Source organism: Nyctibius grandis, chromosome 1 (genome assembly GCF_013368605.1).
Source record: "Nyctibius grandis isolate bNycGra1 chromosome 1, bNycGra1.pri, whole genome shotgun sequence".
Taxonomy (NCBI): Eukaryota; Metazoa; Chordata; class Aves; order Nyctibiiformes; family Nyctibiidae; genus Nyctibius; species Nyctibius grandis.
Window position 1 is genome coordinate 105,362,528 of NC_090658.1, and position 24,929 is coordinate 105,387,456.

At 40.8% G+C, this 24,929-nt stretch overlaps 1 protein-coding gene across 6 annotated transcripts in view; it reads right to left on the reverse strand.

Annotated features, from left to right (window-relative positions):
- Positions 1-24,929, reverse strand: part of MLIP (muscular LMNA interacting protein) — a 123,387-nt gene that overhangs the window by 15,041 nt on the left and 83,417 nt on the right. For 5 of the 6 annotated variants that reach the window (XM_068398871.1, XM_068398848.1, XM_068398863.1 and 2 more), the window contains 2 exons: positions 15,654-15,779; positions 9,205-9,393 (listed from right to left, as the gene is read on the reverse strand). In XM_068398871.1, coding sequence (XP_068254972.1) covers positions 9,205-9,393; positions 15,654-15,779 — 315 coding nt within the window. The remainder of the gene's footprint in view (positions 1-9,204; positions 9,394-15,653; positions 15,780-24,929) is intronic. The other variant, XM_068398881.1, reaches the window with a different exon arrangement.

Here is a 24,929-nt window from a genome sequence, read left to right on the forward strand (position 1 = left end):
CATCCTGACTGACTTGCAAATCATTATTATACACTACTGTACCTGTGCATTTTTAACTTGAAGATTTCAAAACTCTCTCCAGATACTGATAAGTACCTGCACAAGAGGGACAACTTGCACGCAGATGTGATTCCCACAGGACACAGGCCTGGAGGGCACCAGAGTGGGGTGAGACTGAAAGATCTGTATCTGAATACCAGAGGCTGGAGGAGTTACAGGGCTCTGCAGCAGGAATTCCTTATCTCTAAGTGGAGCTAGTGGGAGGGAGATGCACGCAAGCCCAGCAACGCATCGATTTTCTTTGGGCTGCCTTTTCCCAGGCCAAGTTCAACTTCTTATTCAGGGCTAGTCTATGATGGAATTGGCTGGGCATTTTCTGCAAAAATGTTTTTTCAATGAAAAATACTAGCAACAGAAAAATGAAGCTTTCCACAAAACATTTTGATCTCTCTTGCAAACTCTCACTAGTCATTTAGAAAATTAAAATGCAGTGTTTAATCTTAAGAAATCCCATCTGTAACTGGAATATTGTGTTTTCTGATCTGGATGTTTCATTTTGGATCACTTCCATAAAATACTAAGATGTATTTCACTATCAGTGCACTTTGTGGCAATCACGCTAAGAGCCTCTATTTTCTTCTCCGGGCTGATCAAGCTCTACAGTTTCTCACAGGGTTAATTTCACTATAGGTGATTACAGGAGCTGGTGGCCAGCAAGTGTACCAGGCCCATAATGAAGACCGGAGGCATGAGAACCACTACCTACACATCCATAGAGTAAGGCAGAGGAAGAGACAAACATCTTCTAATCACAAGGATTAGAACTATCTTCTTTGAGTTAGTTCATATAACCCAAATGATGCATATTGATTTCTGAAGTATTTAAATGTTTTCAAATTTTCATCTGTATTGGAAAGAAAATTTCAGAATTTCCAGCAACACAAATGTTTGAGATTTCCCTCAGCATATCAACTGTGAACTATTTATGGACTCACAGAAATCAAGTCATTGCTTAGAAGAGACAATGCTTCCCTGCCCCAGGAAGGTGCTCATTGCTCATTGACTGTTAACAGCCGAAGAACTTCAACTGCTTTCCAGATGCGAGTGTGAAATTAAATGGATTTAATTTTCAGAGCTAACCTTCCCCCCACATATTTTCTTCCCAGATTAGCTGCAAAACTGAATAAATCCTGTTTTCCAAGTAAGCTTCTCATGCAACAGAGATCTTCGACCTTAGGTACTTTAAATCCAAACCACAAACTTTAACTAAATTTTCAAGAGTGTACATGTGTAACTATCACCTACCATATTAAAATTTGCACTAAGATCATATTCTGCCTATCATATAATTACTAAAATGATAGCCACCGTTTAATTAAGAAAAAGAGAAAGCTAGTAGTATAATTTACATTTTATCATATATGACTACTTCATCAAAGTTCAGAATACTTTGTCAAAAAGAAAAAAACCCACTAATGCCTTGAAGGTCATAACATCTCTGTAACATACACCCATACTGGCTCCTTTAATTCAAGCTGTAAGTACATACTTGGAATTTCACCAGAACTAATTATATTTTATAAATTTTTCTAACATAACTGGAAGTGGAGATAACTAAGGCCATATTTCAGAGTATACATTATATCAATACTTGCAATAAAAGTTAAGTGAATTCTAATTGTGACAATTTGTCCTTTAAAATATAGAGTTTCCAAAGGTTCATCAGCTCACTCTTTACTTTTCCTTGATACCTCAGAAGAGTTTTTTACAATATAAAAAAGCAGCAGGAAATTGTTTAGAAACATCTGTGTTCAGTGAGGTCTAAGATACAAATTTCTCTATAGCTCTGGGTCTTTTGGGATACCCAAATTCATTAATTATAATTTTTTTTCCTTCAGACTTTGTTTTCTCACTGTCTTCAAAAAAAAGCGTACAAATATCATTTTTGTTTCTCATACAGGTTACATGCCCATCAAATCTCATTTGACATTTTTTGCTTGATAGTATATTTCTGCTTTTGCTGTTAATAACAACCTTTACCTCTGAGTGGCTTCTGTTCTTTGTAATTTTGTCTTTTGTTCTTATTGCTGTATTACAAGCAAAGACATGTCCCCAGGTTGCAGTTCCCATTCGCCAAATCATTAATAGAGATTATTTATTAACATTCCCATTTTCTATGGTTTCAAATTCCCCTAGAAATGGAGTTGTATCCAGTCCAAATGCAGTCCAAATGCTGATGGATCCTAACAGCAGAAGCAGCCTCCGAGCTATGACAAGCTTGCCCACATCACCATGGGACATGTCATAGAATCCCCTTCACAAACTAACAGAGACATTAGAAGCAGATACCAGGAGTGTTGTAGTATTTGGACTGTTGTGTTTCACTTGGCTGTTCTCCCAAGATGTGTATTAATCTGAAGATACAGAAAGCTAAGATAAAGACATCTCAGAAATTAGCTGTTAGCTAGGGCCAGAATTTCAGTTATATTTTATATTGTTTTATGTATTTAAAATGTCTGCCTGAAATCCACTATGAGGAAGACTAGATGCAATCATCCTAGAAAGCCAGGCATAAGACTGAACTCAAGTTTTATATTATGTAGAGATTTCTAAGAATGAAGACAAAGCATTTTAAAGCACTTTTTGGTGCTTGAGGGTGATTTAAACTATCCCAGCAGAGACAGCGTGTATAAATGAGAAGGCAGAAAGCAACAGAAGTGGCTGTAAGTATGTTCCAAGAGGAAACCTAGACACTTCTGGGCACAGCATTCACCGGGAAGCACATTCGTTTTCTAAGTATGGAAAGTGCCTGCTAGGGTTCGATCCTACTACGTTCAAGAAAACGACTTTTTCTGTGCCTATTTTCTGAATAAACAGAAGTACACCAAAGAAATGCCAGGGATCCTACCATCAACAGCTTCTCCTGCTGGAAATAAGACAGCAAGGCTCTCAAAACTGACTAACTACCCAGGCCAAAAGAAGAGACACAATAATCAATTCCTTCTTTCCTTTGGAAGAGCTGTCTCTGTAGGAGCGGGTAGCAGAGTTCTTTCCAGGCAGTGCCAGACTTAAGGCATCTCTGCTTTAAGTGCACACTGCTGTGTCTACTGTTGAGCGTAAGCTACCTTGATGTCCTGATGCTAACTTGGTGGCTTTGAAGAAAGCGATTGATTACCAAGTTATGATCCTTCTCAAGTCCTTTAGGAGAAATACCTTTTTTTAAAGATGAGCTGAGCAAGGACTCTAGAGGCATTTTCTGCAGGCATTATCAAACCAAGTACAAAGTGATAGAAATGTCATCTAAGTATGATATGATTAAAATAGCTCACTAAGCCCAAGCAATGCCATAAAAGAATATACAAAGGAGACACAACAATATTAATTATTAATATTTTCCCAAAAAAGAGGTTCAATTTGTGGCACAGCTCTAATGAACTGGCTTGTTTGCCTCTGGTTTCTTTTTCTACACTAAAGCAATTTTTCTGGATCACAGATAGTAGAAGGTTGATGAACCACAATACACCTACACAAGTATAGCGTTTAAATATCAAAGTTCAAAAGAGAGAAAGAAGCTCTCTTCTGGAAATAAAAGCAGCTGGGGTGATATCTGGGAGAAAACTGTTTTTCCATGGCAACCTTGAAATGCTGCAACATTCACAGAATGTCAGTTCCCACTATGCTACTATTAATCAAATACTAACTCCAATGAGTAGGAGATTGGATGGTGAGGTAAACATCACTGATTTAATTTAAAAAATAGTAAAGATTCCCTTTAAATATCCTGCTTACCTATGAGCCTGCAGACCTGCAAGTGATTATGGAAGGCTGACACTTCCAACACAACAACACGTAGTGACTTCGAAAGAACTCCAGGTAGGTCCAGGAAAAAAATTAAATTGGCTTGAGCCCTAAGTTGAACATTAAAGAAAACTTGTCCTCTGAAAGCTTGGACCTTTGCTCTTATAAGTAATGTCTGATCAGCTATAGATATGATAATTTTTTAACATTTCTCATACCTCTTGCAAAAAGCCAGTTCCCTCCAATCCATTTTCAAGGCTGTGTTGTTAAATATTTAACCGACAGGGAGATTTTCACAGGGATGTACATGAATCGTGTGCTCAGTCCTTACTGACAGAAAGAAAAGGCAGTTTGAAAGTCAATAGGGACTGAGAGGTGGTCCCCAGCTGAGGGAGCTACACCTGCTCATCCCCTGCCTCTCCACTTGGGCAGATTATTCCTTTCTCCTTCAAAATGACAGTCAGTTTCCTAAAATCTAATGCTCTCTGCCCTGACAGATGTTTACATCCATTGTGCCTCCATATGAATCATAGAATCATAGGACAGCCCAGGTTGGAAGGGTCCAACCTTTTGCGGGAACGGGAGACTAGATGAGATTCTCTAGCACCCTTTCCAAACACATCTTGAAAACCTCCAGTGATGGGGATTCCACTATGTCCCTGGGGAGGTAGTTCCAGTGACTGATTGTTCTCAGTGTAAAAAAATTGTTTCATGTAACAAGACGAAACCTCTCCCAGTGCAAGTTGTACGCATTGTCCCTTGTTTTCTCCATGTGGCTCCCTGTCAACAGAGAGAGCCTCCGTCCTCTTTGTAGCCACCCTTCAAGTACTGGAATACTGTGATGAGGTCCTGAGCCTTCTCTTCCTCAGGGAGAAAAGACCTAACTCCTTCAGTCTTTCCTCATAGGGCAGGCTCTCCAGCCCTTCAATCATCTTCATGGCCCTCCTTTGGACCCTCTCCAGACTGTCCACATCTTTTTTGAATTGCAGGGACCAGACTTGGACACAGTACTCCAGGTGCAGGGTTGTGCTCTTCCACCCTACACAGTCATCCATTAAATGCTGGATGCATTCTCAGCAGAAGCACGATTTGGATGTAACCACGGAGCTAAATGTTACCTCAGGCTCTCTGTCACTGCAATAGTTGCGCTCAAGTCCACTTTCCTGAGCTGTTTTATTCCAACCAAAAGGAAAAGGAACTTCTTTTATAATAAAAACTTTAATTCGTATAATTATTCGAGACCAAGGGGTGTAAATAAGAGCAGCAGCATCTGGTGCCTGGGGGGCAGAGTGGAGAATGAGAGGACAAGGGAGATGACAAAGCCAATGAGAACAGAATCAGCTCACTTGAATGGGCAACATTTTTATTTCAGAAGCAGCCTGTACAGATGAGAGGAGAGAGCCTTCTCTGCTCTTCTCCAAACAGAAGGACAGACACAACACCTCGGTTCCTGCTGCCTCCTCCCATCAAAGCTAAAACCACGGTGTGAAATGATTTGGGGCATAGTTTGTGGATTTCATCATTCTGAGCAGTTATAATCTACAGAACTTCCCAGGTCTATCTTTCGGCTTCATCTGTGTAATTCCATCAGCTATGAAGATTCAGGTACTTGGTGGAGCTTCAAACAAAAACAACCTGACACTGGGTCTAGTCTGCCTAAACACCACCACATTGTCCTTTCAATACAGCATTTCAGAGGGAGACAGCTGCTATTTTCTTATGCCCTGAGCCAGCAAATGAAATCATACTGGTTTGAGGAGTTGCCCATACCTAGTCTCCCTAATACAAGACACAGGTGATAATTTTTCATATATCCCATTGACCATTTCTGAGGAAACGCCCATATAATGTAATTTTTTAATCAAAGTGCAGATGAAGAGTAGCAACTCCATTCACTGGCACATCCTGTCTGTTCTCAAAGGTGTATTTACAACATATTTTAAATAATTGTAAGAATTTATGGCAGCAGGTTTTGCCCTCTAGTGGAAGATGAAGCAAAATACACATATAGTCAGAAGCGTAGCAAATATATAGCTTGACCATGTGGACACTGATGATGTGTTTACTGGATGCCTGGAGAGACAGCAAGTGAGTCACAGCGCATATTATCCCTGATCCCAAGGGATGAGGAGATGAGAGGAGAGGGGGAACTCCAAGGAATTTACAGAAATGACAGTCCCGGTTTAGTAGAGAATGGAAAGAAATTCCCATGATGTCAAGATATTGCTTACGGAACAGGTCTAACGGTTTGAAATTTCAACATCTGATACTGTGTCTACTGTACTGTGTTTTCTGTTACTTCGATTGTTTATGACAATAAACTAAATAATTTATTTTTAAAAGCATGAATAGCTCAGACTGTAGTTGAGTGGCGCCGAAGACGGGGTTATTGCAAGAAATAACAGGCAAATATCGTAATGGTTTTTATCATCAACATATATTGACTCAGATGTTAAATATTGATCATGTGAATAAGATTAAACTTAATCTTCCTTTGGTTATCAAAGAATGTTAATACTATAGACCAAAACAGAAACATTAAAAGAAATCTTTTAAGTGGTGAATATTTACTTCTTGTGTAAATAAACCTCTGTTTGTATTAAACTAGCCCAGTATTGACATCTGATTTTTGTGTTTCCCAAACTATTGGGCCACACCTACCTAGAAAGTGACATCATTTCATAAATACAACATATTTTACTAAAGGTATTTACTAGCACTACCAGTAAGGCTTAAAAATCTTACCTACCTCTGACAATTGAATTGTCTCATTTTATATAAGTTAACCTTATCTTCATTGGCTGAGACTTTAAAATTACTGCAAATAAATAAATAATTTAAATTATTTTAAACACTAGGAAACAATAAATGGTAAATTGAGATATACTGAAAATTCTCCAAAGAAGTCTCAAAAAATGTATTTGACTCAAAAATCTTTGTCATTCTCACCAATCCTGCTTCAGAAGAACTAATTATTGAATTTTTTTGTACTAATCATGGTTAACATCATAGATTCCCATGGATTTTCGCTAAATCTTATGGGATGGAAGAGACACCTTGCTAGATTAACTAAATTAAGGGATACATTTGGAGAAACACAAGCATTATCATTGCATGTGGTCTTGACCAAAGTCAGGTGCCTACTTCACTTGTACAACAAGAGGGGTGGCAGTGGGAAGTCACCCAGAAGCCCAAATGTGTGAACTTTTTTGCTTAATTTGTCACATCAGGTGTAGTACTAGGGCCTCATCTAAAACACAGCCCTCCCAATTAGCTCCCTGATGACATAACCATTCAAAATGCTGCTGCAGAAGTATTTGAAGTAAAATTAAATGATCCTCTGAGCTTTTCTTTGATAGAGTACAGCACTCTTTGGTGAATTCTGGGCTATGGATGATGTTGCTCAATCCTGGAAAGTTGCAGATTTAATCAGCGAGTCATAGTTCAATACGGAAATAAGAATATATAAAATATACATAATATATTAAATATGTATATATAATATAAAAATAAAATAAAAGTTGTTTACAGATGTGTGAAGCTGTTTTGTGAAGATGTTTTTCCTAGAAGGAAAACCATGTGAAATAGCTTTGCTAACAGCGGACAGTAAAAAATTACCCAAGTAAGAGAGCAAATTTATGTTATACAGGGAAATGGAAGAAATCAAAGAGATTATGTAGCTCTTGTATTTACATTGTATAGGAAGAACCTGTTAACATCAGAGAGGAGTGGCTGCATTTATCAGTTTGCAAAGCTCACTAAGGTTGCTTGAAATGACAAAAGTTCCTTGAGAGATTGTGGATGAAGAGGCCTCATAATCATCACCATATCGGTGGAATGGAAATACACAGGCTGGGCTGTCCTATGACCTCTGCATTCAAGAGAAGAGTTTTGGGTGCACAGTGCTATGGGAAATCAGAGCAGCAGCAAAATTTCCTTGTTTCAGCAATTATTCAGCAAGAATATCCCTGTCTGAGAAAACAGCTAACATGATATACCAAAAAATTACACTATCTATCTTTATTATCTTCAGAGAACTTTTCCCTGCCTTATTCGTCTTCCTATACAAATTTCTGAGTTTCTAGCAGTGTTTTCATTAACAACGGCAAATACCCATTTTTCATTATAAAAACTGGTTTCAGTGGTCATATGAACTGTTTGTTTGTTCATGTGAATGCCTGGCAATGAACCAGGAAGCTTTTTGAAAAATACTTGATCATAAAATCATTGCTGCCTAAATAAACATGTCAGCCCGGTCTAGTAAAAATTGAAACAGAAGAAAACCCAGTGCAGCAGATGTGAAAAGGTGCTTTTGTTCAGGATGCTTCAAAGACAGAATGCAAGGTTGGTTTTAGTTTTAGTTTTAGTCCATCCTAATAAGTGGGTAAAATAGTAAATTCTATAAATCCTACAGGATGGAGGGGCCAACTTCAGACACTATTGACATTGTCTGTTAACCTAAATTATGTTTCTAGTCAATGGGGAAAAAAAGGGGTTTCCAGGAATCTCTTCAGAGTCTGACGGCTGACCAACATACATTCTCTGCAGAGGTAATACTTCTCTCCAAAGCAGTTTTAACCTCTTGCATCCCAAAGAAAGCACACTGTGCATCTCAGAGTGGGATTCTCTCTCATGGCATCAAGGTCTGGGCATTTGCAGCCAGATTCTGTATTAGAAAAAGAGGACATGGGAGGGATCCATCTGAAGGGTCCAAACAGCATTTTCTATGGGCTTCCACAACTGATGCTTTTCTAACACCAGACAGGGGCTTTCTTGAGGTATTGTAAACACCTCGTGCCAGCTGCTCTTTGAAAAGGCTTCAGCTGACATAGGGCCCAGTTTTCACCTTACAAAGCTTATTAGCCAGCCCTGTCACCCACACACCTTGGACTACAGAGATTTTGTCTAACTTCACTGCTGTTTCAAAGAAGACACAAATGTCAGCAAGGGTGCGATTCCCTTTGCATTGGCAAGAGACAACTGCTTGTCAGGATGTCAGATAAAGACACTGGAAAAGCCTGCATTTCTCCCAGGTTAGCCTCCCTTTCCTCAGTCCCTGAGAAAAAAGAAATAGCCCCATTACTTCAATATGGGTAAATGTTAAATGTAATCTGAGCACGAGGGAGGAAATAGATTATTCCTCCTTTAGAGAACAAACAGCTTGAGTGAAGAGTGGTGGGAGCCCTGTCCTAGCTGTTCTGGAAGAAGCAAGCCCTGACACAAGTTGTGTGGAGGGAAGGAAAATCAGTAATATCTCCAAGGACACTGGAGACACAGGCTCGCTTGCGACGCATCTCCCAGAGCACCTGCCAGCACTGAATCCTAATGACTCAGCTGAATTCTGCCTAGAATTAAAAGGATAAAAACCTGAAAATGCTCTTGAATCACACCACACTTGACGCTCACCTTATTGTACAAAGAGTTGTGACTGTAAGGGCTATAAGGATTCTCGTGAACATCACACATGATGGAAGACAAGTGGCTGAAAGGTCCAGGGTTTAGACAGTCAGCGAGGGAGACGGACAGAGGACGCAAAGGGGACTTAGTTGGAGGGATCAGTTTAGTTGGGTACAGAGGGTGTAGGAGAGGAGTCTCCTATGAAAAAAAGAAAAGTAATCAGAAACAGATCAATGGATGCAAAAAAGCAGCTTTGGACAGAAAGCAAAGTACTTGTCTTGCACCTTTTTTACATTTCATAGGGCTTGATGATTAACAAGGAAATATACTCTAACTTCATGCTAATACAATTGCTCTTCACTAAGCACTTTCATCGGCATGAAAGTACACACACAAAAACCTGCTGTAGATGTCCCGTTAAACCAGTTATGCTTCAACCGTGATCCAGTGCATTTCCCTCCTGCAGCTCAACTGATGCTCAAGTGGCAGAAAAGGAAAGCCCAGAAGGATCTTGTGCTACAATAAAATGGCCATGTTTTGGGATATTTTCTCAGAGGGCAGATTGGAAGTAAAACCAATCTGAGAACAGTATCTGAGGGGTACAAAAGAAAGTCTACCTTATCTGTGTACTAGCAGGAGCACTTCAGGATTTTTAACAAGACTCTAACAAACCTTTTCAGCCATTTAAGTGTTAAACCAGTGAAGATGCACATACAATGTATTTCACTACTGCAAGTTGTCAGCAGTTAACAGTGTTTCTCGTTAAAAAAAACCCAATACACATGTGCTTTTTGCACCTGAAGGATAAAATCCTTTTAAAAAATTTATTTTTAAAAGATTTGGGATAAAGTCAAGGGAGCATACCCAGCTTTTGGCACAAATCTCGTGCTTAGGTGTTGTCAAGGCTGTTGATACAATACATGCCAAATTACCACCCCCTTGGCTGGCTGAGTCTAGACCAGAAACTCCCCTGCACGCTGTGCCTTTGAGCTCAAGACCCAGAAAATTCGTGACAAGAGCTGCGATTGGTTCCAGCAGAAGCTAATGTATCACCCGCCAAATGACAGAGCCTGAGCAAACGAGCAGATCAGAGCCTGGCAGCGGTGAGAGCGGCTGGAAGGGGACCAGGCAGCCGTCGCTTCACACCAACCTTGCCTCCTGCCGCTCCTCCTCAGAGGCACCAGCCCTACTTCTATTAATGATAAACCTTGGCAAACTGGACACACAGCTTCATGCCAAGTGTAACTAATATCTCTTTAGTTCATCCTTATCTTGCTCTTCCATTGCCCCAAGTGTTTTATTTTTTTTAATGAACAAGGAGCCTACATACATGCTTGTTTATAAGAATTTGCAAGCGCATGAATTCTCTAACATTCATTATGGGTTGTTTTCATATTACTATGTAACAAAAAGCTCTATTTTTTCTGAAAAAATAAAGATTCTGTTTCTCCAGTTTCAAATGAAAATTTTCATGAAGCCATCATATCAGCGCTGCTCAGGAGTTACATATATTTCCAGTATATTTTATGGTGCTTTTTTTAACACATTGGAGCATATTGCAAAATTCCTGAAACATTACTGAAATGTACTAAGCAAGAGGAAAAAAATTCTTTCTCATGATGGGGAAATTACCATCTCCAGTAAAGGCATCTGAAAATGTGGGAAACTTAATACTGTCAGATTGGAACCTCAGAAATACTACACTCTCTCTGTAACAAGTGTTTGATGGGGAGATACCCACTGAATAGCCAGTGCTACAAGTTGTATATGTCCTCAGGTAAAAAAAAAAAAAACAACAAACAGAAGGCAGCTTAAGTTAATATGAGAGAAAGCCAAAATGAAATGGGATTTTCCCCTGGTTTATAGATTTCATTGGCACACCAGTGTCAATCTATACCCAGCGTACCCAGAACACAGATAAAAAGAGCTATCTATGAGCTGAGCTACATCCTTTCCAGATGATCTTTACTAATATAGAAATCTCGTTTTGTCTCATCCATTACTTTGGATTATCTGCATGAGAACAGCTGCCTGTTAAAGCAAAAATTACTATTTTTTTACAAGGAAAATGGCCTTTTCCACATGAGGATGTTTCTTAATGAAGTGAAAAGCAAACAAGCTACTCTCTATTGTGCAAAAAAACGTGTGTTCCACACAGGGATGTGAAGCTGAAGGTCAGCAGTTATGGCCAGCTGCACTATTATGTCTCAAACTGAACGTCACCCACACAGTCACCAGTGCTCAGTGTCACACTGGGAGGTTTGGCAGGGAGGGGAGGTACTGTGGAGGTCTAAGAAAAATCAAAAGAGATAAGTTAATAAATCTGATGCCATCTGAAACTTCATCTAGTCTGCAACATCCTCTAAGATGCAGCCTGGAAGCACCTGTCCTTTCAAGATGGGCTGGGTGAAGGAGGGAAAGCAACATCACCTGGGGAGGGTATTGTTGGCAATGGTATTAGAAAGAAAGGAAAAGAAAACACAGAGAGAGGAGACAACACAAAGGTAAGAGCTGAACCTCCCAGCAGGAACAGGAAAATATCCAAAGAAAACCAGGGAAAATCAGTAAGGTTTCAATAGTTTTGCCCCCAATCACAATAGATACCTGCTAAATTCTTATTTGAGGACAAGTGGACTAGCACTGACTCTTCCGCAGAAAGCAGAAAGCCTAGTTGCTAGTCTCCTAGCTTTAATACACAGCTCTTAAATCCTATGAAAGCAGTCAATTTACCTGATCTTGGGGTAATATTGGTGGGAACGCCTCCCACTCTTTGGAAGCCAGACACTGTGCAGCCAAAAATGCTAACTACCAAGAGCAGATGAAGAGGGAGAATGAGTGTCCTTGTAGGCTACCAACGCCGCGGTTAGAGACAACCACCGCAATTTTCAAGCTGTTGTCTGGGCACCGAGCCCAGCTCCACAGGCACTGCTGCAGCTCTTTTACAGGCACTAAAACTGCTCAGGAGAGTTTCACAGATGCTGTAAGATTGCGAACATCTTCATGTGGGCACCCAAGTCTCTTCCACTCTCAAGGGACTTGTATCAGTACCATAAACCTACTGTGAGACGCAAGAGCTGAAATCATAAGCGTATGCTGTCATGTTCAGCATTTTAGTGTTTTCCCCAGATCTGGCTATTAGCATACTATTAACTGTTGTATTAGACCACCACTAGAATCTTACAGCCATTTCTCATGCAAACAAAACCAGGTTTTGTTAAGTCAGTGAATCCATCTGAATACAGGCCTAAGTGCTTCCTTTTTCAGAACGAAGACGTCTTAATAGAGATCTCCCAAACTAACGAGTATTTTACAGCAATCTGTGGTATTTCTTAAGTTAGGATAAAGATACCAATTTATCAGTACTTTAAAGCATATGACATTGTTCTTTTAAATAAAGGAAGCAAAACTGAATATATTCATTGTGAAATTAATTATTCCATCTATCAAAATCAGTGCACTATGTGTTTAGTTCATTTTAATGAATAGCTTTTATATAAATAATTTTGGCTTTTGTTATAACAAATACAATTATTCGTGGACTTATTGCATCATCAGTACTTCAGTAATATATACCATAAGTAATTTAGAAGGTGGAAGGCTATTTTCACAAATTGCTTCAAATGTCAGAAAGCTTCAGACTATGGCAATAACCCCAGGTTTGTATTTGCCTGGAAATACAGAGTTTGGTGATTGCATCATTCCTTCATCAGCAAAACTATAGCCAGCAGAATCAGTGTCCAGCCCTGATGAAAGGGAGGTATGAGCTGTCCCTGCCTTTGGAGACAGGCCCCACTGAGTTTGCTTAGACCAGGAGTTCTCTAGCAGCAGCTCCAGGTCAGCTCTCCTCCTCTTTCATCCCAGGTGAATGGCGGCACAATGCCTTGGCATCAGAAGGTTTTCAGTAAGTTAAAGCACGAAAAACTCACTATGAACTCACCTGTAGTCTCTGAAGTCAAATATTCACTGTCAACCTCAAACATTCAGAGACAAATTGTAAATCATTATTTTTATTCTTTTTTTTCTTATATTTTACAGAAACTCTACATTCTATAGAAACCTATAGAATGAGAAACCTTCTGAGCCACCCATACATGTTGCTAGAACCCACAAATACTACAAATAAATCTTCCTCTGTTTGTAATGCTGCAGCACTCTTGAGAAATGCCAGGATTGTACTACAGCAAGTCAGAGTTATGGGGAGGAATGGAAAGAACTAAAATTCAAATCTTAAAAAAAATCAGTTAAAAAAGGGAGAGGACTGCCATTGCTAAAGTCTCTCTCTAATGTGACTAGAGAGGCATAGAAGTAAGAGAAATTCAACTAGTAAGGTATTTTATTCACATTGCATCTGACAAGGGGACTATTGACTTGGTTTTACTGCCTTCCAGATGGAAGATTCTGAGCATACTGCATAGGTTAATAATACGCTCCTACAGGGACATTCAGATTATGTATCGCAGTTAAGGTTTAGTTCACAACAATGCACACAAATGCATGAGAAAAGGCTGACAGAACCATTTATCTGGGGTTTCTCTGAGATAATTCCTCATACAGGTCAGCAAAGTTCAAGATGTGTTTTTGCAAAGTGATCCTATGGCTTTATGCAGAGGTCTGTGGGAGAAGACCACTAATGCTCCTCGCTTGTCGTGGAAGACCTGTCCCCTCAAGTTGTGGAGGGACATGAATACAGACCTGAGGGAGCTACATACTGGGGAGTGGCATGGAAACTCACTGGGGCTCTTTTTCAATCTCCCTTGGAGAGGGAAGAGTGAACCTTGCCCAACCCTTGCAGTCCCCATTTCTCTTTAGAGAGAATTCAGGTCTGGACCCCAAATGGATGAAGCGCTTTCTAGTAGATCTGATCCACAGAATCACAGAATCAATCAGGTTGAAACAGACCTCTGGGATCATCAAGTCCAACCGTTGCCCTGACACCACTCTGTCAACTAGACCATGGCACTAAGTGCCATGTCCAGTCTTTTCTTAAACACATCCAGAGATGGTGACTCCACCGCCTCCCTGGGCAGCCCGTTCCAATGTCTAATGACCCTTTCTGAAAAGAAATTCTTCCTAACGTCCAATCTGAACCTCCCCTGGCGAAGCTTGAGGCTATGTCCTCTTGTCCTATCACTAGTTGCCTGGGAGAAGAGGCCGACTCCCACTCCGCTACAACCTCCCTTCATGTAGTTGTAGACTGCAATAAGGTCACCTCTGAGCCTCCTCTTCTCCAGGCTAAACAACCCCAGCTCCCTCAGCCGTTCCTCATAGGTCAGACCCTCCAGACCTTTCACCAGTTTGGTCGCTCTCCTCTGGACTCGCTCCAACACCTCAACATCTTTCTTGAAGTGCGAGGCCCAGAACTGGACACAGGATTCAAGGTGCGGCCTCACCAGTGCCAAGTACAGAGGGACGATCCCTTCCCTAGACCAGCTGGCTACACTATTCCTAATAGAGGCCAGGTTGCCATTGGCCTTCTTGGCCACCTGGGCACACTGCTGGCTCATGTTTAGCCGGCTGTCGATCAGCACCCCCAGGTCTCTTTCCGCCAGGCCGCTTTCTAACCACTCTTCCCCCAGCCTGTAGCGCTGCATGGGGTTGTTGTGGCCGAAGTGTAAGACCCAGCACTTGTTCTTGTTGAACCTCATGCCGTTGGTCTCGGCCCATCTATCTAACCTGTCCAGATCCCTCTGCAGGGCCTTCCTACCCTCCAGCAGATCGACACTCCCACACAGCTTGGTGTCATCTGCAAATTTGCTGAGGGTGCACTCAATCCCTACATCTAGATCATCTATAAAGATATTGAACAGCACCGGCCCCAGAACTGAGCCCTGGCGAACACCGCTAGTGTCCGGCCGCCAGTTGGACTTTGCCCCATTCACCACCACTCTCTGGGCTCGGCCATCCAGACAGTTTTTAACCCATTTAAGAGTCCACCCATCCAAGCCCCGGGCAGCCAGTTTGTCTAGGAGCATGCTGTGGGAGACAGTGTCGAATGCCTTACTGAAGTCTAGATAGACTGCATCCACAGCCCTGCCCTCATCTACTAAGCGGGTCACTTTGTCATAGAAGGAGATAAGGTTGGTCAAGCAGGACCTGCCTTTCATGAATCCGTGTTGGCTGGCCCTGATGCCCCAATTGTCCTGCATCCAGACACCTGCTTGACAGGAGAGCACATGATTTCCACTATCTTTTGTACACTGTTTCCTACAGACATCATAAAAAGGTCCTCTCCTCAACATACAGGTTTTTAGGTCACCAAAAAAAAATGACCCTGTAGAAAGCCCAGCTGCTGATCTCCAGCTTGAACACTCTCCTCCAGGAGCCAAGTGCCCCTTGGGGAATCATCTAACTTTGCAAAAAAAGAAGAGACCAGGACAAAATAACAATCTAAGATTATTCCATCATCTCTAAGGAAACTAGCTGAGGCTACAAAATCCTTCAGAGTGAGAGTTACTCACCTGCTCAACATCCTGATCACTGATTTCTTCAAGGTACTTTTTAAAAGGATTGGGTTGATAGGGCTCCTCCGTTTGCTGTGCGCTCTTTCCTTTCACCAGCACGGGACGAATGACACCAGGTTTTGTCTTGATCCATAGCACATCCAGGAGAACAGAGATGGAAGAAAAATAAGATATAATAAAATACTTTACAATTTACAGAGTATTTGTTAGATAAATCTATTCCAGTGGGGCTGTACTGACTAAATTTTTTAGAATTTTATTAATAATATATTTCACCACCAAAATTATTCAGGTGTCATGCTGCCTGGCCTTCTTTTAATATAGACTGTGGACAAAAATGGCAAGAGCTGCTTTTATGCACAGAACCTCATCACTGGCATCTGTTTGCTACCGACACAAAAATAGATGCTGGGCTGTCAGACTATGGTTTGTGGGTTTTGCTGGCTGTTTTTGCTAGCTGTTCAGCTGCATCTTGATAACTTCATCAAGTCACACTTTATGCACAGCCACGTCTGCTCTCACACTGCAAATTCCTTTCCAGGCTCCTCAAACAGTAACTGTGAAACAAGGAAGGGCAACATGTGATGCTTTTAACTTACACCCAGGCAGCAACATGTTAGGGAAAAGTCTTTCTGGGGAATAATACCAGTGATTGATTACTTGCTGGATGTTGACAGTATCTTTAGGAGTTCACTTGGAAAAGCACAATTTTAGAGAATTATTCAGCCTGGATGTGCGATACCCCTCATTTCAGATAAATCAGTTATTTAATCAAGAAAAAAATTCTTAGTTAGCTACTCACCAACCAAGAAATTGACTATTAACTTGTCAATTTAGTACATCTGTGATTTTCAGAGTTCTTACAGTAAAGTCTGATGTGATGGATTGTGGCATAAACTCTAAACAGAGGCTAAGGGATAATTTTAAAAAAAGAGAATTTGTTTGGTAAGCAAAGAAAAGTAAGAAAAAAGTGTACATTCTCACTGGAATTTGGGTAAGTACTGAAGTCCTGGAGTGATTGAATTTAAGCTTTTAAATAAGTCAATTATATTCTTCTCTGTTACGGCTACCCCATAGAAAATGAGTGGTCTTTGTCACAACCAATATAGAGAACAACAGGACTGCTGCTAAGCTCCTTCTGGGGTTGCAGCTCAGAGATGCATCTTGCCCATCTGAGACTGAGAAACAGGCACTGTCACAGCTCCCCATCCTTAGTACCCAGCAGGATATAAAAATACAGAGAAGAAACTTGGTTCACTATTAGATTTATTTATAAGATTTAAACTATGTACATTTAATAACACCATGCTGCCTATTTACAAGAGCGATACACTTAAGCAGTATGTCTGGAAAAAAGAGAAACTTACTATGAAAGTAAGCTTAAAATGATGCAGCTGAGATTGCTGGACATATCATGTAACCTGAGTTACGGATCACCTTAAAATAAGATCTGCAAGCATCCAGCAAGGACAGGGCAAGAGGGGTGCCCATCAGAGGAGAGGGTGCAGGAGGCAGGAGGTGTCCTCATGTCTTGTGCTTCTGCCTCTGCCCTGGGAAAGGACAGAGCAGTGCCCAGAGGCTGAGGTGAAGGTGGCAGAGGCAGGGAAGAGCACAACACACAGGCCCAGGCAGCAAAATACCTTCCCTTAGCTTTATGTTTAACCTAGAAACCTGGGTTACAAAGCCTCCAGGAACACCAAGGAGCTGCAAAGCTGTCACTCTACTTCTCAGGGACCATGCTATGCTCTCACTTCATCTTGCTCCTGTCCCTGGGATTTCCAGAGCCACCTCCAGGCCTCTCGGATATCTTTATCCCTGGCAGACAGACAGCTAGCTCACTGCGAAGCCACGCGATGCGTCACGTCACAGGGCCCAAATGGGGTCATCTTCCCACCCAGGCAGTGTCCCCAGCTATGCTCCCACTCTGTGACCCACACCCAGTGCATGGGTGATAACCACCAGGAGCTGCAGGACCTTGCTGGATGCAAAGGCAGGAGATGCAGGACAAGGTGCTTTTGTCTCCCGATGCACAGGGAGCTCACCAGGTGACTCTGAAACCTGAAATTCTGTGTTGACTGAAGCTAGCTACAATTTTGAAGCCTCCTACCTATTTTGGATAGCGTCTCCCGACATCATGAAGGCAGTAGTTTCTGCACGCCAGTGTTACAGATAACCCCAGCACTGCATGTCTGTCCACCGTAGGTCCCTCACCTTGGCAGGATGGCACCAGGCTGGCACGTTTAGCTCTGTGTCTAGTCTTTTTAACTTTTTAAATGCAGGTTAAATACCCGCCCAGCTCTTTTCAGTTCTGTGGTTTATGTTTTGAAATTCCCTCCATTCCACAGTTTGGGGCCCTTTCATCTGCCTCATCAAATAAGAAGAAACATATTCAACTGAAAGCAAAGAATAAGCCACCAGGTGATATTAACATTTTTAAAAGAGTAATAACTGCCAAGTTGCATTAAAAACTTTTTCATTAAGAAGGTCAACATAGTGAAAGATGCAGTGCTCATTTAATTAATTTATAGTCCATAGTTCATGACTATTTCTTTGTAGGATTCACCATAAAATACTTATTTTCCTCTCCAAGATTTCTGAGAAGAGTTTGTAAAAGTGAAGGACTCCTGACTTTCAACAGAAAGGTAAATATAAAAATAAAAAGAAAGCTACAGTTGTCAAGTCATCATTACACCAACAAAGGACCTGTGGCCTTCTAGCACTCCTCCACATCACGTAACCATGCAATTAAAAGCCCATTGAGGTACCTGAAATCATCAAGGATAAGCTACTCTCCTTATGTAGGACACCTCTTCCAAAAGCACACCGTAGAAATGCTTTTAAGGAAGCATTTTCTAAATAACATCATGCACTCAAGTGCTGACTAAGTCATATGTTTATGTCTGACTCTGATAACCGTGTGGCAGATATCAGCCAGCAACCAGAATTTGAAATACTTTATTAGCTCCCTAACAAGATATACAAAAACTTTGATCTAAAACTAAAAATATGAACTCTTTCTTCGATAGCAGGTGGCACAACTGACACTGCTGAGAAACAAGCTAAGACTTAGTTTTGCCAAGCAAAGTGTTGCTCTTCCTACAACAGCACTGAAAAATGGTAAAGGCAGTTATGGTAGCAATGGGCTGCCATCATATAGCTACAGCCCTATTAGCAAGTTACACAGGGTCAAGACACAAGCTTCGGACCTGACCCATGATCAGTTGTGACCCATGATTCGGTGCCAGGGTGCTCCCTGGCATGGTTTTGGCCCAGGTCAGCAAATGCACAGTCAGAAATAGGAGGATAGGCTGGACCAGGGTGCCTCTCGATAGGCGGTATGGACATGGCTACCTTTCTTCAGCGACAGAGGATATTTTGGCTGTACGAAAATGAGCCTTGCATCATATTTGCTTCAAAAGTCAGAAGAATGAACTTCTCATCAGCAGGTGTATGCACATATTCACCTCTAATTATTTCCTCTGTTATTATGACACTGATTGTCCCTGAGATCTTGCTGAAACTGGTGAGTAAGGTCCCAGTTGCCACTCCATTCCTCTCAGCAGAGGCCTAAAATCCTCTGAGTCCCATGTTTCTCCTATCTGTGTCACTGTCACTTCCCCTTATCCACAGTATTCAGAGATCCCCAAAGTATATAGGGCCAGACACTGCTTTGATAGCTAGCGATGACTGCAGTCACTCTTTGTGGTGCTCTGTGTCACTACACAGACATTAAGTCATTCTGGATACCTGAACAGCTTTCCTGTAAACAAGGAAGTTGCCTCTTAATGTTTGACAAGGAATTGATTTTTTAATATGTTTTCAATGCAGTGCTGTTCTGAAGCAGCCTGCCCCTGCGACAACCAGACAAATAATTAACAAAAATATGCCGTGATCAGATAAAAATATATAACAAAACAGGAGAGCTAGCCTTGGGATAAAGAAGTTAGTTGCCCTCTTTCTTTCATTTCTGCTCTGAGTCCATCAGACCTCACTTGACAAACAGCAAGCACCAAGTCTAGCTGTTTGCCTGCATAGCCTTTGTATCCAACATTTCTGTACAAATAGTCTCAAGCAGTCTTTGCAGCCTTCTGCTTCAAATGGGATAACCAAAGATTTCTCTCATGGAGAAGAACCATTCCCAGTCCTTTCTAACAAACTCATTAGTTTTGGGGAAAGGGACCTTGAGGCAGGTGGGTCAGGTATGCAATGCAGCATGCCTCAGCCAATGCAGCCATTTTCTGTCAGCACTGAGAAGCCAGTCACCTAAGGAGCTTCTGAACTGTTGAGAGCACCTGCTCTCAGATAGTGAGGAACTGGCTCCCTTATCACGAAGAAGCATCACAGTTTCTACTGTCAGCAAAAAGATGCTCTTTGCCCTAACAAGATAAACATAGATGCTTTGTCTAGTTGAACTGTGAATCACCTTAAAATATTCCTTCTATTTCTTTTCTGCCACAAATTAGTCTTCACAAAGGGAAATACGTTATTGAACATATTAGTTTTTTTTTTTATTTTCCCTTCTATAGGCCTTGCACTTGCAAAAATGCAATAAACATTCCAGGCAGCGTATAAGTCTAAAATGAAGTTCTCCCTTAGTACATTTGAAGCTGTGAAGGCATGAAACGGTGGTTAAAAGGATTTCCTCTTTCTCCAGCTAAACAGTAAATCATCCAACCACTGAAAAGCCTGGGAAGGAAGGATAATTATTTCCTTCACCTTCATGCTGAAGCAGGAGCAGGTCTTACACCAGAGCACAGAGAACAAGGACAGTCACCTGTTTGAAATTCAAGTTGTCTTTATTTTTGTTCATACTGAAATATTTGGGTTCCAAGAAATAGCTGAATTTTCATCAAGATGTCTGTTACTATACTGCATTATGATATCCACTGACTCTGTGTTAAACTAAACCAAAACTAAAATCAATAGATTTAGGTCTTTTCCATTCTACTCACAGTAAAAGGATGAGTCTTTTCCTCAACAGTTGAAGAAAGGGGAGAGACACAGAGTAAGAGTAGTGTGAATGAGGCACTCACCTCTGCTGCTGTTCCGGACTAGCAGTGGAGCAAGTTTGGGACCAGAAAAGGGAGCAGGTTTGCCCAGACACTGCTCGCTGCCCAGGATGGTGGAAGGGAGGCGGATAAGAGCAAGCCCTTAGCACAGACACTGCTCTCTGCTTCCCTCTCTGCTTCCTTCCCTTTCTTTGAGAAACTCTTTTAGCACTTTTAAGTTCCTTTCGCTCACATTTTCCTTTGGTATATCACAGGTCTCTCTCATTTCCTACTTTTTTGTGTGATGGCTCTGTATGGACCACTCCTCAGTATAACTGACACATTTCACTTCAGCAGTGCCTGCAATTTGGTGCTTGAGAAAGTATGGATATAGACCCATGGCAAGGACTGACTTCCAGAAGTCTTTCATCAGTGCTCAAAGACCATGAAATCTCTTTAGGCGGACAGATTCACCCATGAACCTTGATTCTGTGTTGGACCTGACAACTACACTATATTTGATGCCGTTCTGACCTAAAGTGGGTCTTTAAAAATGCTGAATTTAGTACTATTTTGCTTTAAAGCAATCACACCATAATTCTTGAGGTGTCATATTCTCAACCATGGTTTAATTACACAGAATCACAGAATGGTTGGGGTTGGAAGGGACCTCTGGAGATCATCTAGTCCAACCCCCTGCCAAAGCAGGTTCCCCTAGAGCACATTGCATAGGGTCGCATCCAGGTGGGTTCTGGACGTGAATGAAAATTCGTTTCATGGAGCTTTGGGCTCAACAGCTTTAAATGTAGGAAATACAGGAACCTCAGTAATACATACACTTCAAAATGAGTTAATTATTAGAGAAAAAATACTTCAAGCTGCCAACTCAAATCTAACATACCCCAGAACAAAATAAGCCACAGAAACATGGCTAGATATTAAATGAAACACTCCAGCTTTAACTCCCAGACCAGACCACAAGGATTATTATCTATTTTTCTCTAACGCTTTTCTTCCTTCAAATGCTTGAACTGTCCAGCCTTGAGTTCCTACAACTCTTATCCACAATCTTTTTCATGAAAGAAACTGCACTGTGTTCTTTCTGTTACTGTCATTTAAACCTGCTCACAAAATACAGAATACCATTCTGTATTTTCTCTAAATGTATATGATTCCTTTCCTACTAATTTTGTATATAAATACATTTGGATAAATCCTTCCATTGCACAATCAAAAACCACGAATGACTGTTGAAGCATTAAAATGCCTGAACCAAAAAACCCTAGGAAAATTTTACCAAGGTATGCAAGGCTGGTCCCACGTGAATTTTGTCTTATTTGCTTAATATAGAAAGAAAAAAAAGCTATAGTTAATGATAACACAAATATAGTGTGTAGTGTTGGTGTGCTGGGCATGGCTTTGCACTTTGTTATCATGACTGATTCATAGTCATCTTCTAAAAGAGTGGAAAATCTGTTGATGAGAGTCACAAAGGCATGCCCAATGCTTCGCTTGTCCATTGGATAAAAGTCACGTAGTTGAGAGGTATAGATACAGCATTTCTGGTCACCATAAATAATCAGTCCCTGCTGTAGCTAGTCAGAGACTCCATAAGAGAAGTAATTACCTGAATCATAAATCCTGCAAAATTTCTAAGCCAAATGCTACTATTGAAGAATCATTGATTAATAGAGATCACAATGTGCTCAGAAACAGCATTTCTATCTGAACAAAAAATACACACAATTCCACTGTAGTGATCACAATTTTTAAAAAGTGGAAAAAACTATATAGTTAAATAATTAAAATATTTATTTAAAAAAGAGAAAAAATCAAAGGAGCTGCCAAAAGGATGAAAGGGTTATGAGTGACCAGAATACTGCTTAAGACAGTAACATTTCAGAGAAGCTGTGTGTCAGTTTATAAGAAGACTTTAAGAGATCAATACGTTCTGGGATGTTCAAAGAGCAGTGCAAAGAAGGGAAAAAAGGTATAAGGAGGAAAAGGCTCCAAAGACAGAAAGTTGTATTCAAATATAGTCTAGAGAAAAAAAAAAAAGAAAAAATAAGGGGAAAAAAAGAAAATCTAATCCATAATATAAAAATGTCATGTATTAGGCCAAGAAACACTTTGAGAAAAAAAACTTGCTAAATTACCTTATAACTAAAAGTCTGTGAGGCCAGTAGATATAATCAAGAGATAAAATAAATGTGTGAAGAAGAGGAGACCAAGGCTGAAAATTAACTCTTCACTTCAGCTTTCCTCACAGAAAGACTTAGGGAGATTCTCACACTGGCAATGAAACAATTTGAACTCTCTTGAGTGTAGTGTCAATAAGATAGATTTGAGAACAAATCAATAAAATGAGCAAATAAAGTGCAAGGAATAGATGAAGTTGTAAAGCAATTCCAGTGTGAAATTGCCACACTATGAATTGTGGTATTTAACTTACTCCTTCAGCTATAATCAGCCCCAGAAGAAAGAGAAGTGGCAGCTATGGAACAAGTTTTACTACAGGATGCTGAAGGGGACCAGGAATCACAAGTCACTATCAGTGACATTTGAAGCTGTGAAAAGTAGTAGGAACAAATTGTACTAAAGAACAGAATGAGTATACATATGGACAAATAATAGGGAACGGCTTTTGAAAGGGCACTCATGCCTGATAAATCTTTTGCACTTGTTTTAAATAAGAGTCAGTGATGCAAGAAAGCCAGCTGATAGGGCAGATGTAGGTTATGTTTAAACTAGCAATATGAGAATCTTTTGGTGCCTAGGAACACACGTTAGATGAAACCAAGTGGAAATGAACAGACCCTCTTATGTGAGGCTCAGTGTTTGTTTTTCATATGCATGACCAGGGATAACAAAATGAGGCTGCATCACAGATTATAAAGTTCAGTGGACTTGCAGCCATTCTGCATGTGGATTCCCAAAAGCTTTGGTGAAGGTCTTTCAGCAGGGTCTACTAAGGAAATGAAACTGCTATAGAGCAAAAGAAAATATTGGAATAAATGTTCAAATTTCATAGTGGAGGGAAGTCACAAACAGAGTTCTTCAGAGTTGTGCTCTGGAATCTGGGCTTTGAATTATGGATGTACATTGGCTAGAAAGGAGTGTCTAGTTGTCCTGGTTTGGCCTAAAACAGACCAATTTTCCTTTCTGTGATTTTTACTTTCAGCTAAGTCTCTTCTAAGTAACCGCACTTTCTGAAACTAACTGCATGTTTTGCAGACAGTGTCTGCTTCCAGGACTGATAGCACTCGAAGTTTATAGTTATCACTGAGGCACCGGTAGGGATGTTATGCAGAAAGGCTCTTGCTGTACTTATTCTTAGAGAAACCAAGGTCACTGCTAAATTTCTCACTGATTATGAGTGAAGAGGTGAAGGGGGGTCGCACCTGCAGGGAGGAGCGGACAGGGCAGGTGATCCAAAATTGACCAACGAAGGTATTCCATCCCATACACGTCGTTCTCAGCATAAAGCGGGGGGATCACGGGGGTCTCGCTCTCTTTCTGCTATGGCCAGTGTCCAAAGAGGACTCTGTCCGTTTTCCTTCTGCCCCCGATCCCGATCCGTACATCCCTGAATCCAGTTCCCGTCAGTCACTAGGCCCAGCCTGGGCCTTCCCAGAGCCTGCCCTGCAGTGCCGGTGGGGACGTGACCAACATCGGGGCAGCTCGATCTTGGTTTTGTATATATTTGTATATATTTAATTATTTCCATTATTATTATACTCTTTTTCATTATTATAGTTTATTAAAACTATAGAAAGTTTTAACTTTCCAACCCGTAAGTCTCTCTCCCTTTTCCCTTTCCCTTCTGGGAAGGAAGGTTAATAGAGAGCATCTGCCACCAGTTTAATAGCCACCAGCCTTAAACCATGACACTAGTAAGGTGCCAAAGTTTGCTGGTAATACTGAATCATTCAGGGGAGTAAAAACAAAATATCAGTGCAAGGAGTTGCAGATAGATCTTATGATACTGAGGGAGTGAATGATAAAAAGGCAGGTGAAACTTAACTGAATTCAACATAGATACATTTCACAGGGGAAAAGGAAACTACATCCTAAATTTACATATGCAGTGATGAACTAGTTAGCTCAGAAACTAGCTCTCACCACTCAGGAAATATATCTTGGATTTACTGTATACAGTTCTATGCAAACACTGTCTTACTGCTCAATACAAGTAAGAACTAAATAAATTACTAGGAATTGTTAAGAAAGGAATAGAAATAACAATTAAGAACCTTATCATGTCATCATGTAAATAGGAAGCACT